Genomic DNA, 14,455 nt, shown 5'->3' with positions numbered 1-14,455 from the left:
GCACAGTGCCTTGTGACCACCTAGAGGGGTGGGATAGGGAGGGTGGGAGGGAGATGCAAGAGGGAGGGGATATGGGGACATATGTATGCATATGGCTGATTCACTTTGTTATACAGCAGAGACTAACACACCATTGTAAAGCAGTTACACTCCAATAAAGATGTTTAAAAACAAACAAACTCTAGAGGCTCAGCGTTGGGCTAAGGGGTGGCTGATCACACGAGCAGCTAAGTAGGCTCTAAGTCCAGGAGTGTGGCAAGCCAGAGGGAGGTGGCCCTGTGGGCCAGAGAGTATACACAGCCTCTTAAGTACTTGAGCTTGAAGCTGGGGGAGGGGGAAGGGCGAGGACCTTGGCAAATGGCATATATTTGTGGATGACAGATAAGGGCACCTGACTTGGGGGAAAACTCACTCGTGTCCAGCGTGAGCTGGTCCAAACTCCTCCCCATGGACTGATGCATGACACCAGCCTCCTGCTGAAAGGTGACACTCCACGGCCCCAGTTCCGTCAGGCACCCTGTGGGAGCCTGTCAGACCCACATAAGAATGGAGCCGGTGGCCGTGGCCACAGCCGCGGTAAGTGGCAGCGAGCAATCGGGAGTTCATCTTGGCGGGAGGAAACATCCGAGTGGGGAACAGGATGGCTGGTTTAATGCTGACATTCTGCCCTCCTCTGTCCCTCAAAGGCCAGGCCAGGTATGGGTGGCTGTGTTGGAGGCGGGCGGCTGGAGAACAAACTCCCGACCCCCATCCCTCTCCAGCCCTTGCTTGGCGGCTAGCCAGCACCTGCTGGAAGCGAGCAGTTTCCTGCGTTCGTTACGGTCAGGGCCACGATTGCTCTGCACCAGGCAGCTGTTGCTTGAGTTCGGTTTGCAACAAACAAAAATAGCTTCGGCCCTCGCTGGGTTTTCAGGTCAGCTGGGTTGTTTCAGCAAAGGGCAGCAGCTCGGCATGGCATGTCCACAGGGTTCACTGGAAGGACTTCTCTGGCCTTGACTGTCCGTGGATTTGAACCACATGCACGGTGCTCCTTCTAGACCACTGTGCACATCTGGCTCCACCCTCCAGGTACACAGCCAGGTATCTGATTTTAGGGTCGTATCCAGGTGCTTGTGGGAACACCCTCCGCTTTATGGAATTTATTTTTATCCAGTTTCAGTGGTGGAGCAGTGGGAAAGGTATGAGCACTGGGCCTGGATGTGAGCAAAGTCAAGGAGCCGAACTTCTCTGAGCCACAGTTTACCGAACTGTAAAATGGGACTGTAATAAAGACCATAGCAATCGTAAGATCCACCAAGTTGTTCTGAGGATTGGAAGCCTGAAGGCACTGTACATGCTTGGTGGCTTTTTGATGCTTCTGATAGCATTGACACAATGCTATATAGGTGATTCGAAGAGCAACTGTGAGACAGGTAAAGGGGGCAAGACTCAGCATCCCCATTTTACAGACGAGGAAACTGAGGCTCAGAGGGTTTCTTTGGGAGCTTCCTCAGAGAGTTCCCCATTTGTCTCTATGTACTTACTTGGGAAAAGTTCTCATGTGGTGGCCTGTGGGTCCACCATCATCACACTGCCAAGAAAAGGGAAAGACCCTGAGGTTTTTTGTGCGGGTAACCTCTGCAAGGTAGGTTTGGGATGTTTGACCCACCGGCTCCTATCAGAATAACAGCAGATCATAAAGGATTTGTCGAGTGAGGGAGGGGGCTGAACTGGGGAGAATTGCCGGTCCCTCCATTCATTAGAACATCCAATTTAGAGCTTGGTAACTTCACCCACCAACCCTCAATTGCTTACCATGCATGTGTCTCGCCATCTAGCCAACCTGGCCATCCACTCAACCCCTCTCCAAGCACCACCTATCTATCCTTCCACCCACAGTCCCCATCCGCCATCCATTCATCCAGCCAGCAAGTTCCCAAAGTGCTTGTGTTATGCAAAACCGCATAGTTTGATTGGTTTTCCAATGGAAATCAATGTAAAGTATTCATTCTCAGGGTTCCCAAACTCTGAACCATTGTAGCATATTTTTTCTCTCTTATTTCCTCAGCAATAACTCAAGTATTTTTCTATTTGGGGTAGGGGGAAGCTCAGCATTTCAATGTAATGCACTTAGTATTTCTTATTTCTCAGAATTTCCAATGCGTACATTTAAATTGGCCACATGTGTATGAGGTCTTCTGCTTGGCACTCTACTTCAGAACTGCCATGGAGACACCCAGCTCGTTCCCCTGGTGTTCCTGAATGCAGCTTCAGAAATGAGATCCTGAAACCAAAATTCCTGCCTGCCTCAAGCCATCTGCTGGTGCTCAGTGGGTGTGCATGGGTTTATCATTCATTCGGTACATACTTTTTGAGCACCTATGCACCAAGCGCTGTTAGCCTGGGCACAAGGATCCAGAAATGGGTGACAATTGGTCTGTGTTTCCAAAGGTCTCTGAGTTGGCCAGGGAAGACCAGTGAACAGGCTGTTTCCATGGTGGAGGTCTGTACCCCCTGGCTGACTTGCAGGGGGTGGGCAGTGGAGCTGTGAAAGCACTTGGCCCATGTGGCCAGCAGAGGGTGTGAGGGGGGAAGTGGCCAGTCGGCACAGTCTTGAATAACTTCACGCACTACCATAACCTCCTGCTTCGGGAGGATGTAGGGCTTTAAGCTTTCGGGTCTCCAGTAAAGCCAGGATAGCCTTTGCACCATTTTTGGCAATGCCATCTGCCAATTACCAGAGAACACGTGTGAGTCAGTAATTTCAGGACTCTGACCTTTCTTGCTGGTGCTTTTTAAACTTGTCTTGAGAACTTACTGTATGCAAGAGATGAGTAAGAAATACACCTTTTCCCCAGAAGCTCCCGTCTCACAGTCTAGAAGCAGGGGGGAAGGAGTGCAGAGGTATAGGAGTTAAGACCAGGGGTTCTCACGTGAGGGCAGTTTTACCCCCCAGGGACATTTGTCAATGTCTGGAGATAGTTTTGGTTGTCACAGCTGAGAGGGAGGCGGTGCTACTGGCATCAAGTGGGTAGAGGCCAGGGATGCTCCTCGATATCCAACGATGCACAGGACAGTCCTCACCACAAAGAGCTATCCAGCCCCAAATGGCAGTAGTGCACTGACTGAGAAGCCCAGAAGTAGGAACAAGGCTTGAGCATCGGGAAGGTGGGGTGCTGTCGTGAACACGTGCGTTTATGTATTTGTTTGTCCTTGTTTTCAATTCTTTTGGGATATGCCTAGGAGTAAAATCCCCGGGTTGTATAGTGATTCTATGTTCAACTTTTTGAGGAACCCCCAAACCATTTTCCATAGCAGTTGAATTATTTTATATTCCCCCTAGTAACTTACAACTTTTCCACATTCTCACCAACACTTGATATTGTCTTTCCTCCTTTCTTTCTCCCTTCTTCCTTCCCTCCCCGCTCCCTCCCTCTTTCTTTTCCTTCCTTCCTTCCTTCCTTCCTCCCTTCCTTCCTTCCTCCCTTCCTTCCTCCCTCCCTCCCTCCCTCCCTCCCTCCCTCTCTCCCTTCCTTCTTTCATCCTAGTGGGTGTGAAGTGGTACATTGTAGTTTTGATTTGCATTTCCATAATCACTAAGGATTCATGTTTTCATGAGCTCTTTGTATATCTCCTTGGGAGAAATTTCGATTCAAGTTCTTTGCTCGTTTTAAAATCAGGTTGTCTGTCTTTTGGTTGCTGAATTGTAAGAGTTCTTTATGTGTTCTGGATACTAGGCCCTTACCAGATATATGGTTTGTAAAAATCTTCTCCCATTCTGTACATTGTTTTTTCACTTTCTTGATAATGCCCTTTGGTGCACGGAAGTTTTTAATTTTGATGAGTCTGATTTATCTATTTTTAAGTTTGTTGCTCATGCTTTTGGTGTCATATCTAAGAATCCATTGCCAATTCCAAGGTCATGAAGATTTACCCCTATGTTTTCTTCTAAGCATTTTATGGTTTTAGCTCTTGTATTTAGGTCGTTGATCCTTTTTTTTTTTTTTTGCGGTATGCAGGCCTCTCACTGTTGTGGCCTCTCCCATTGCGGAGCACAGGCTCCGGACGCGCAGGCCCAGAGGCCATGGCTCACGGGCCCAGCCGCTCTGCGGCATGTGGGATCTTCCCGGACCGGGGCACGAACCTGTGTCCCCTGCATCGGCAGGCGGACTCTCAACCACTGCACCACCAGGGAAGCCCCTATTTAGGTCTTCTTTAATTTCTTTCAGCAGTGTTTCATAGTTTTCAGTCTATAGGTCTTTCACCTTCTTGATTAAATTTATTCCTAGATATTTTATTCTTCTGGATGTGATTATAAATGGAGTTATTTTCTTAATTTCCTTTTCAGGTTGTTCATTGTTGGTGTATAGAAACAACTGATTTTTGCATATTGATCTTGTAGCCACCAACCACTTAATTTATTACCTCTATTAGTGGTTTTTGGTGGTCCTTTAGGATTTTCTATATAAAGAATCATGTCACCTGTGAATAGAAATGATTTTATGTCTTTTCAATTTGGATGCGTTTTATTTCTTTTTCTTGTTTAATTGCTCTGGCTAGGACTTTCAGTATGATGTTGAATAGCAGTGGTGAAAGTGGGCGTCCTTGTCTTGTTCCAGATCTTAGGGGAAAGCTTCCCATCTTTCAACATTGAGTATATATTTTCCGTGGTTTTTCTTCATTAATGTGCCTTATTCTTTTGAAGTTCTTTCCTATTCCTACTTTTCTGAATGTTGTTATTAATGGATGTTGGATTTTTTTTTTTTTTTTTTGGCTGTGCTGTGCAGCTTGTGGGATCTTAGTTCCCCAACCAGGGATTGAACCCGGGGCCTTGGCTGTGAAACCACAGATTCCTAGCCACTGGTCCATCAGGGAATTCCCAAGCGTGTTGGATTTTTGTCAAATGCTTTTTCTGTGTTCTTTGAGAGGATCATGTGTTTTTTCCCTTTGTTCTATTAATATGGTTTGTTCATTGATATTGAACAACCCCTCGACTAACTTTTTTTTAAAAGGAAACTTGATCTCAAAAGAAAAAAGTCTCCTGACCCTTTGTTCTATTAATGTGGTTTGTTCATTGATATTGAACAAACCCTTGACTGACTTTTTTTTAAAAGGAAACTTGATGATCTTAAAAGAAAAAATCTCCTGACCCTGTGTATTACCTAGAAAATACCCCTGACAACATTTCAGTAAATTCTGTTGCCCAAACTGTGCAAGAAGTACTTGGACCATGTAGTTCTGGGAAATCTTGAGAACTTTTCCAATTCCCTTAAGAGTGTTGTATTGAAATTTAAAAAGAAAATGCAGGACTTCCCTGGTGGCACAGTGGTTAAGACTCTATGTTCCCAATACATGGGGCCTGGGTTCGATCCCTGGTCAGGGAACTAGATCCCACGTGCATGCCTCAACTAAGAGTTCGCATGCTGGAACTAAGAGTTTGCATGCCACAACTAAGGAGCCCGCCTGCCGTAACTAAGACCGGTGCAACTAAATAAATAGATAAATAAATAAATAAAAAGAAAATGCCTTTTAGATACTAAAGTGATAAGCTTGAGTTTTGTGGTCCTCCTTTTTTTAAAAAATTTATTTATTTTTGGCTGCGTTGGGTCTTTGTTGCTGCGCGCGGGCTTTCTCTAGTTGTGGTGAGCGGGGGCTACTCTTCGTTGCGGTGTGCAGCCTTCTCATTGCGGTGGCTTCTCTTGTTGCGGAGTACAGGCTCTAGAGCGCGTGGGCTTCAGTAGTTGTGGCTCGCGGGCTCTAGAGCGCAGGCTCAGTAGTTGTGGCGCACGAGCTTAGTTGCGGCATGTGGGATCTTCCCAGACCAGAGCTCAAACCCATGTCCCCTGCATTGGCAGGCAGATTCTTAACCACTGCGCCACCAGGGAAGCCCTGGTCCCGCTTTTTTAATGCTTCTACTGGATAATTATGGCAAAATTGGGTCAGAAATCTCAATACGTTCAGGTTGCGTTTTCATTTATTTGCTTTTTAAACTATTTCCTGCAAATAATAATTATCTGTTCATTAATAGGGTAGAGTTAGTGTGGTGGTCAGAGGCATGGGTTAGAAATCGGAATATCTGAATTCATGTATTCAACAAAATGAATTTCTGTCCATTGTTAAGCTCTCACTCTGTACCAGGTGCTGTTCTAGACCCTGGAACAGAACAGACCCTCCTTGGTCTTGCTGAACTTTCTTTCTAGCTATGAGCATACCTGCATCAGGTGTACTAGCACTACAAAGAAAATGCGACAAGGTACCCATTCCTCTTTCCAAGACCGTGATGATGACTGTGATAATAATACGGTGACACTGATGGTCCTGGTAGTGATGAAGATGATGATCATAGAAGCCAGCAATCCTTTGCATCTACAAATTGGAATATAATGAAGTCTTTTTTTAAGATAAGCTTTGTTGAGATATAACTCATATACTGTTTGACTCATGTAAAGCGCAAAATTCAATGGTTTTTAGTCTATTCAAAGAGTTGTACAACCGCCACCACAATCAGTTTCGGAACATTTTCATCACTCCAAACAGAAACCTTGTACCTTTTAGCTTTCACCCCCATCCCATTAGCCCCAGGCAACCACCGATCTTTCCATCTCTATGAATTTGCCTAATCTGGGCATATTATCTAAATACATGGAATCGTACAATATGTGGTCTTTTGGGACTGGCTTCTTTCACTTAGCATGGTGTTTTCAAATTCAGCCATGTGGTAGCACGTACCAGTGGTTCATTCCTCTTTGTGGCTGAACAATATTCCACTGTATGGATAGACCCCATCTTGTCTATCCATTCATCAGTTATTGGGCACTTAGATTGTTTCCGCTCTGGGGATATTATGATTCATGATGCTCTAACAGAGTCTTTTAATGTACCTGATCTCATTCAGTTCTCTCTCACATGCATGTTTATGATTTATGGTGAGTGTGTGTTAGTTTATTTAGAGGTGGGAAACTGAGATCCAGAGAGGTTAAGAAACATGTCCCAGGGACTTCCCTGGCAGTCCAGTGGTTAAGACTTTGCCTTCCAATGAAGGGGGTGCAGGTTTGATCCCTGGTTGGGGAGCTGAGGTCCCACATGCCTCGTGGCCATAAAACCAAAACATGAAACAGAAGCAATATAGTAACAAATTCAATAAAGACTTTGAAAATGGTCCACATCAAAAAAAAAAAAAAATCTTAAAAAAAAGAAACATGCCGCAGACCACAGAGCATGTAAGCCGGGAGGAGCACCCCTTCTCTGCTCCCTGTCTAGTGCTTTTCCTCTCCAGCTCTCTCAGCCGAATACACAGAACCTTAACTGGCTCTCACCACCACCTCCTTTAAGAGCTGGATAACACGATTACATAAATCCTAAAACGTCTCTCTTATTCCCTTACAGATTTTGTGAATGATCCTGCTTCTTTTTCTATCTTATCTGATTTTCTCCTGCCTGATCTTTTCCTGGTTAAAAAGCTGGGGGAAAATGACGGACTCCAAGGAAGTCACCAAGAGTAAATTGAAGGTGAGCTTCATCACAAGTCAGGAGCCTCTTCCAGCCTCAGACAGCTCCAGGGAGCCACTGCAGGAAAATTGCAGCAGCAGCTCTCTGCCAGAGACCCCTGACCAGGCTGAGCCAGCCTCCCACAAAGGTCCCAAAGACACCTACCAGCAAAGAAACTCCCAGCCACCCCTGCTGCAGAATCCCCAAGGAAACCCCCTTTCCTCCGATGACCCCTTCCCAACACGCCAAGCTAACAGGACAGAGAACGAAGGCCTGGAGACCCCAAATACCAGTGGCCCGTCCGTGCTAGCCAGACCCCAGGGCCAGCGAGCCAGAACACTCTCCAAAGAAGACAGGAAGCGGGCGCACATCAAGAAGCAACTGATGACCAACTTCATCCTGGGCTCTTTTGACGACAACTCTTCCGATGAGGACTCTGGCACTGGCTTGTTCAGAGAATCTTCCCGGAAGGGCAGCCGAGCCAGCCTGGGGACCCTGTCCCTGGAGGCTGCTCAGACCGCAGGCGAGACTGAGACCCCTGTCCCCACTATAAGGTAACGTACCCTCTGTCCTCGTAACCAGGAGGCGCAGAGTTAGGGTGGGGTCCACACCCTTCCCTGCTCAGCCCAGCTCCCCGCTCATGCCAATGCTTTGAGGGTAGCTATGTGCCGAGCAGAAGACATGAGCCTCCCTGCTTCCTTCCCTCCCTCCTATCAAAGTCATTTATTGAGCATCTGCTGTGTGTACAGGGCCCCAGGCCAGGAAACTGGCTTTCTAGAAGATCGCAGTCTGGTTGGGGAGGATGACCTTGTATGCAACAACTAGTTATAATTTAAGCAGAATGAGCTCAGGTTGGCAAGAGCCAAAGCAATGATGGGAACCCAAAGGGAGGGACAGTTTCCCTGACTCCTGATGAGACATTCATTTACTTGTTCGTTCATTTGTTCATTCATCCAATAGGTAATTAACAACTGTAAAACATGCCTTCCCCCAGTGATGCCTTAAAAGCAGAAATTCAAGGGAATTCCCTGGCTGTCCAGTGGTTAAGACTCTGCACTCTCACTGCCGAGGGCCTGGGTTCAATCCCTGGTCAAGGAACTAAGATCCCACAAGCCATGTGGCATGGCCAAAAAAAAAAAAAAAAAGGGGCAGAAATTCAAATACTATTACACATCCATCAGACTGATTGTTGGAAACAAATACCTACGGGGCCATCACAGGTGGGACTGTCCCGGGAGTGTAGTCAGTGGCTTCATTTCTGTTCTTGTTATCAGACTTTGCCACCCCCCACTCCCAAATTACAAATGGAATATGGTAATTCCAGGTAGAAAACATGGAAAATATGGGAGAGCAGAGAGTACAAAAGAGCCACCCACCATGACTTTGCCAGCCGGAAAGAACCTCTGCAGTGTTCTAGTGTTTGTTCCTGCTTCCAGTCTGTTCTTCTGCCCTGGGAGTGGAATCTTGTTGGCCCTTTTAAGCAGCTCTTACACGCTCTCTGCTAAAACGAGGAAAACCTGGACTAGGACGTGGGCTCTTACAAAGGCACCATGTTCCCGGTGAGCATGGTTGCTGGAACATTTTTAACCCTGGTTACTGGAAATTGGAGACAGAGAAAAGAGAAAAATGCAAATATTCCCTATGCTGATGATCCTTAGGGGAAGACTGTTTTGAGTTTCTGGAAGGGTTAAAGGAACAGTCAGACGTCAGAGTTGAGTTCCACCCTGGCTCTGCCACCCCGCACTGTGTGACCTTGGGCATGGCACATCGCCTCTCCTGGCCCAGGTCCCTCATCTGTAAAATTCTGAAGGATTAAATCGGATAATGTTTATAAAGTATGCACAGAGTTTGGTATACAGTAGGTGCTCAGTAAGCAGTAAATTCCTCCCCAGCTCCTTTCCCACCAGCACCCACTTCACCCAGCACTCGAATTCACCCAGAGCTTCCCCACTTCTACCTACCCCTCTTCTACCTACAGTTTATATAAATTACCTAGTTATCCTTTATAACAATGGTACAAGGCTGGTGGTAGATCCCTATTTTGCAGATGAGAAAACTGAGGCTCCGAGAGGTGAAATAAATACTACTCAGCTTTAAAAAATAATGAAATAATGCCATTTGCAGCAACATGGATGGACCTAGAGATTATCATATTCAGTGAAGTAAGTCAGACAGAAAAAGACAAATATCATATGATATCACTTACATGTGGAATCTGAAAAAATGATACAAATGAACTTATTTACAAAAGAGAGACAGACTCACAGACATAGAAAACAAACTTATGGCTACCAAAGGGGATAGCGGGGGGGAAATAAATTAGGAGTTTGAGATTAACATACACACACTACTATATACAAAACAGATAAACAGCAAGGACCTACTGTATAGCACAGGGAATGATACTCAGTATATTGTAATAACCTATAATGGAAAAGGATCTGAAAAAGAATATATATATATATATATGTGTGTGTGTGTAATCACTTTGCTGCACACCTGAAACTAATACAACACAGTAAATCTACTGTACTTCAATTTTTAAAAATTGTTAAAAAAAAAGAGGCAGAGTACGTTTTCCAAGATCGTGCAGCTAGGAAGTGGCAGAGCGAAGTTTCGAGGCCAGATCTGTTGGACAGCAGGATTCATTCCACTGTGTCACAGTGTGTTCTCCAGTAATCTCCAACATTCTCTTCCTTCCAGACCCTTCTTTCCCTCATTATGACGGTTTCAGCAGGGATTAGGGAAAAACAGTTTATTAAACCAATTCACCCAAATGAAAAAGCATCAGAGATTATGTTAGATGTGGATGTCCAGTGAGGGGTTGCTAAGTGGCATCTAAGGAGGAGGACTGGTGAGATACATTTCCCACACTGGCTCCAGCAGGAAACAAGATGCAGAGTCCTAGCAGGGAGATAGGAAATGTACAAATAAACAGGTAAACTGATAAGATAGTTTCCAAGTATGTTCAACGCTAGGAAGGAAACAGGCTACAGAAGAAATACCTGTGGGGATGTTTTAGAAAGATGTGGTCAGGTCAGGGAAGAGCTCTTGGAAGAGGCAACTTTCAAGCCAGAACAGAGCAGTCCAACAGAACTCTCTGCCACATTGGGATGTTCCAGAATGGAATGTTCTAGAACTCTGCTGTTCAATATGGCAGCCACTCATCATATGTGACTATTGAGCACTTGAAATGTGGCTAGTGTGGCTAAAGAGCTGAATTTTATTTATTTATGTATTTGTTTGTTTGTCTTTGGCTGCACTGCATAGCTTGTGGGATCTTAGTTCCCTGACCAGGGATCGAACCCACGTCCTCAGCAATGAAAGTGCAGAGTCCTAACCACTGGACTGCCAGGGAATTCCCAGAACTGAATTTTAAATTTAAGTTTTAATTAATTTAAATTTAAATAGCCTCGTGGCTGGTGGCTGTTGTCTTGTATGGCACAGACCCAGCCCTAATTGATAAAAAGGAAACAACTGTGTGAATTCTTCCTACTGGTGCTAATTAAGAACTTATCAAGCAAATAGGCTTGCCAAAATAATAAATGTTACATTATTATTTTCTCCTGAGTCTTGGATTCCAAGAAAGTTCTGAAGATTAAAATCAACTCATATTTCTAAGGTGCTTAGCAAGAGAATAAAGCACTTAATAAATGGTAGATTAAAATGGTAGGGCGGGGGGAAGACTCCCAAGTTTCTTCTCCCTGTCTTCCACTACTATTTTGAGGGGTCTTTGCTGGTTTGTTCTTAAAAAAACAGCTTTTCTGGACTGGCAAATTTATAAAGGTAAACGATACTTAACTGAGGGCCTATCTTTGCATATGGCTGTGGGCCAAAACAGGAAGTGAATTTTCTGCCCTGGTATCTTCATTGCATAAAACTTAGCATTGTAGGTGAATCATTTTTCCTGCCTTGTCCCAGCAAAGGACTGGGGGAGGGGTAGAAGGATCTTGGATTTTATAAACCAGAGGCACCAAAACATAGAGATGAAGGTGCATTGTGGGGTGATGGGGCACAGGGAGGGCCAATGTGCTGTGTGACTTGGGTAGGCCTCTTCCCCTCTCTGAGCCTCCAATGCCTCATCTGCAGCATGAGGAGCCTGGACCAGACTCCTGAAAGCTCACAGGGCACTGTGAGCTCACTTTTGCCCCCAATACATGTGCTTTTCAAAGTTGAGAATTTTGAATTTTAGTACCAGGGGCAACTCAGGTGGTTCTGCTGGTGCTTCCCAAAATCCTGGTATTTCCATTAGAACATTTCCAGCCCTAGCTGAGTCCCCGAGTCCGGGGCCTCTGATGGAGGGGACTCGCACGTGTTCGCTGTTTCTAATGACCTGGCACGAGAATCCCATGTGGAAGTATCTCCAGGGAGTCAAGGCCCACCTTTACAGTATTGCCCACGTGCCCCTAGTTTCTTGATCGATCACCCTGATGTGTCGTGAAAACTTAATCACTCCTTGAGATCATGTCTTTAGTTTCTCTATTTGTTTACTTGGTTGTTACCTGTCTCCTGCATTGGACCACAAGCTCCATGAAAACAGGGCCATATTTTTGGGGTCTCCGCTTTTCTCCACTGCCTAGCCTAGTGTGGGTTCATGGTAGACTTTGAAGAAATACTCACCAAATGTGTGAATGAAACAAGCAACCCAAACCTGCCAAAGACAGAATTCTGAATTTCTGGGGCAAGCGAGACACTTTGTGAATGAGTCTGGGGATGAATGAATGAATGAATGAATAAATGGATGGATGGGTGGATGGACGGATGGGTTGGTGGATGGATGGATGGATGAACAGATGACTAGGCGTTTTGTTGTTCCTCTTTAGAAGCAGTAGAATTTCTGTTTTCATAAAATCCTTTTTGTATAAATCTTGTGATTTGTAGACTAGTTCTGAGGTTAAACTCCAATTTCAAATGTTTCTTCTCCCTTTAATACAGTTAGGCAACCTCACACTTCGCTTCCATTTTCCGACTGGACAAGGGCTGGCTACGATTATAGATTGATTACAGATTCAGTGACTGTGCTATCTGCTCAGGGCTTCCCTCCTGTCTTTTTCCTTTTGGGTTCATCTCAAACCAGGAGTTGGAACTTGGTCTTTCTTTGGACTTGGAAACAGTCCCCCATGCAACCTTTCAAAACAGAGTTGATGAGAACATTACATGATGTTAATAGCAAAATAGTTGCTCACATATTGTGAAATGAAGGTTACAGGGCAATCCCACATGTTTAACAAGCAGCAAAGTGGTTAGTACACGATGGACCTGGGCCAAGACACCAGGTTCAAAGCCGCCTCTTACTATCGTGTAACCCTAATAATCCTACCCTATGGGGTGCATATGTGGATCGAGTGGGATGGGACGCATTCAGGATCACGCAATTGCAGTCCTGAAATTTAAAGTTCTGAAACCTAAGTTTATAAGTTGGCAGTGAACTCACTAGCAAAACCTGCCTCGATGCAACGTTATTTATAGTCTTGTCCGATTTTGTGTGAATATTTATGCCTTCTGCTGGTGAAATATTAACACCATAACGTGCCACATAAGGCTTTACCTTCCTAGAAAAATTTCCAAATTCTAAAATACATTGGGCCCTGGGAATTTCTGGTAAGGGATTGTGGGCACATGTATGTCATGTGCTGAGAATATTCCCTGGTGCATAATAAGCACAAAAATACTCATCCTTAATAAATGTGTGTGTGTGTGTGTGTGTGTGTGGCTGGAGAGACTGTAAGGAATGTCTCCAAATAGTTAGTAATCATTGTCTAACTATAGTAATAATTGTCTAATTATGTGGTACACTTATGAGTCATCTAAATTTTCTTCTGCATTTTCTAACTTTCTGCTGTAAATATCATTGTTATAAGAAGTTTTAACAATGTTTAATAATAAACCAGTATAAAAATTACGGGGAGGAAAAAGCAAATCAGTCATCTCACTTCCTAGATAAGAAGCTGAAACCCAGAGAGGTGCAGGGGTCTGTCTGAGGCCTCCCAACAAGATATCACAGGCCCTTCAGCCATTCGAACCCAGACCCTCAGCAGAGGCAGATCAGAAAGTGGTCTTCAAACTCCCAGTGTTGATGCTGCCGCCTAACCTGGGCCCCACAAGAAGTACCTCCACCCTCCTCCTAACTTGTTCTTTCTATAAATGGGAAGCGTGAGGAGATGAGGCAGTTTATCAGGCAGCCTTCAGCTGTGCATTCGTGGCATTGTCACCTACCCTCTCCACGGCTGGACTGGATGCTCTAAGTCCTCTGTGGCTCTCATAGTCTTTGCTTTTGTGTGGAGGGTTAGACAGGTCTGGGTTCAGATCTCAGACCAGTCCCATGCCCTCTCCGCTGCAATTTCCTCCTCTCTTGAAGGGGGATAACATCAGTGTCTACCTCAGAAGGGTGCAGAGATCAGGAGAGCGGAAGTGCTGGGAGTGGACAGCCCAGAGGCTGCCTCGGTTGCCATCATTTGCTTTTTTTTAAAATTGAAGTATACTTGATTTACAATGTTGTGTTAATTTCTGCTCTACAGCAGAGTGACTCATACATATATTTATACATTCTTTTTCGTTGTTGTTTATCTCAGGACGTTGAATATAGTTTCCTGCGCTATACAGTAGGACCTAGTTGTTTATCCATTCAATGTATAATAGTTTGCATCTACTAATCCCAAACTCCCAGTCCATCCTTCAGTTGCCATCATTTGAATGGGCATCTCCCAAAGTTCTTATATGTGGCCACGGCTATTTCCAAGCCCCGCCGGGCATACACCTTTAAGGTAGAGCAACCTGTGTCCACAGAGGAAGATGGACTGAAGAGGCAGGTCAAGCTCTCTGATCGAAGGATACAATGCAAAGCAGAGAAGTTGAAATATCCAGTGTCAATGAGTATTGGGGTTTGTCAATAGAGAGTAAATATCTAGAAAAACGTGAGTAAACTGGAGAGCCTAACTGACTTGGGGTAGGGTAGGGTGTTTTGAAATACCTTCATTTCCTGATTTTA

The 14,455-nt window shown here is 45.0% G+C and overlaps 1 protein-coding gene across 3 annotated transcripts in view; it reads left to right on the top strand.

Moving 5' to 3' along the window:
• The first annotated feature begins 441 nt into the window (after positions 1–441).
• The window catches only part of ACACB (acetyl-CoA carboxylase beta), a 106,376-nt gene continuing 92,362 nt past the window's right edge, over positions 442–14,455 (top strand). For 2 of the 3 annotated variants that reach the window (XM_082667567.1, XM_082667569.1), the window contains exons 1-2: positions 442–576; positions 7,366–8,021. In XM_082667567.1, the coding sequence (XP_082523693.1) occupies positions 7,375–8,021 (647 nt within the window). In that variant the 5' untranslated portion in view covers positions 442–576; positions 7,366–7,374. The remainder of the gene's footprint in view (positions 577–7,365; positions 8,022–14,455) is intronic. The other variant, XM_082667568.1, reaches the window with a different exon arrangement.

Source organism: Grampus griseus (assembly GCF_964374135.1).
Source record: "Grampus griseus genome assembly, chromosome: 12".
Classification (NCBI taxonomy): Eukaryota; Metazoa; Chordata; class Mammalia; order Artiodactyla; family Delphinidae; genus Grampus; species Grampus griseus.
This window is presented reverse-complemented; position numbering and strand designations above follow the sequence as displayed.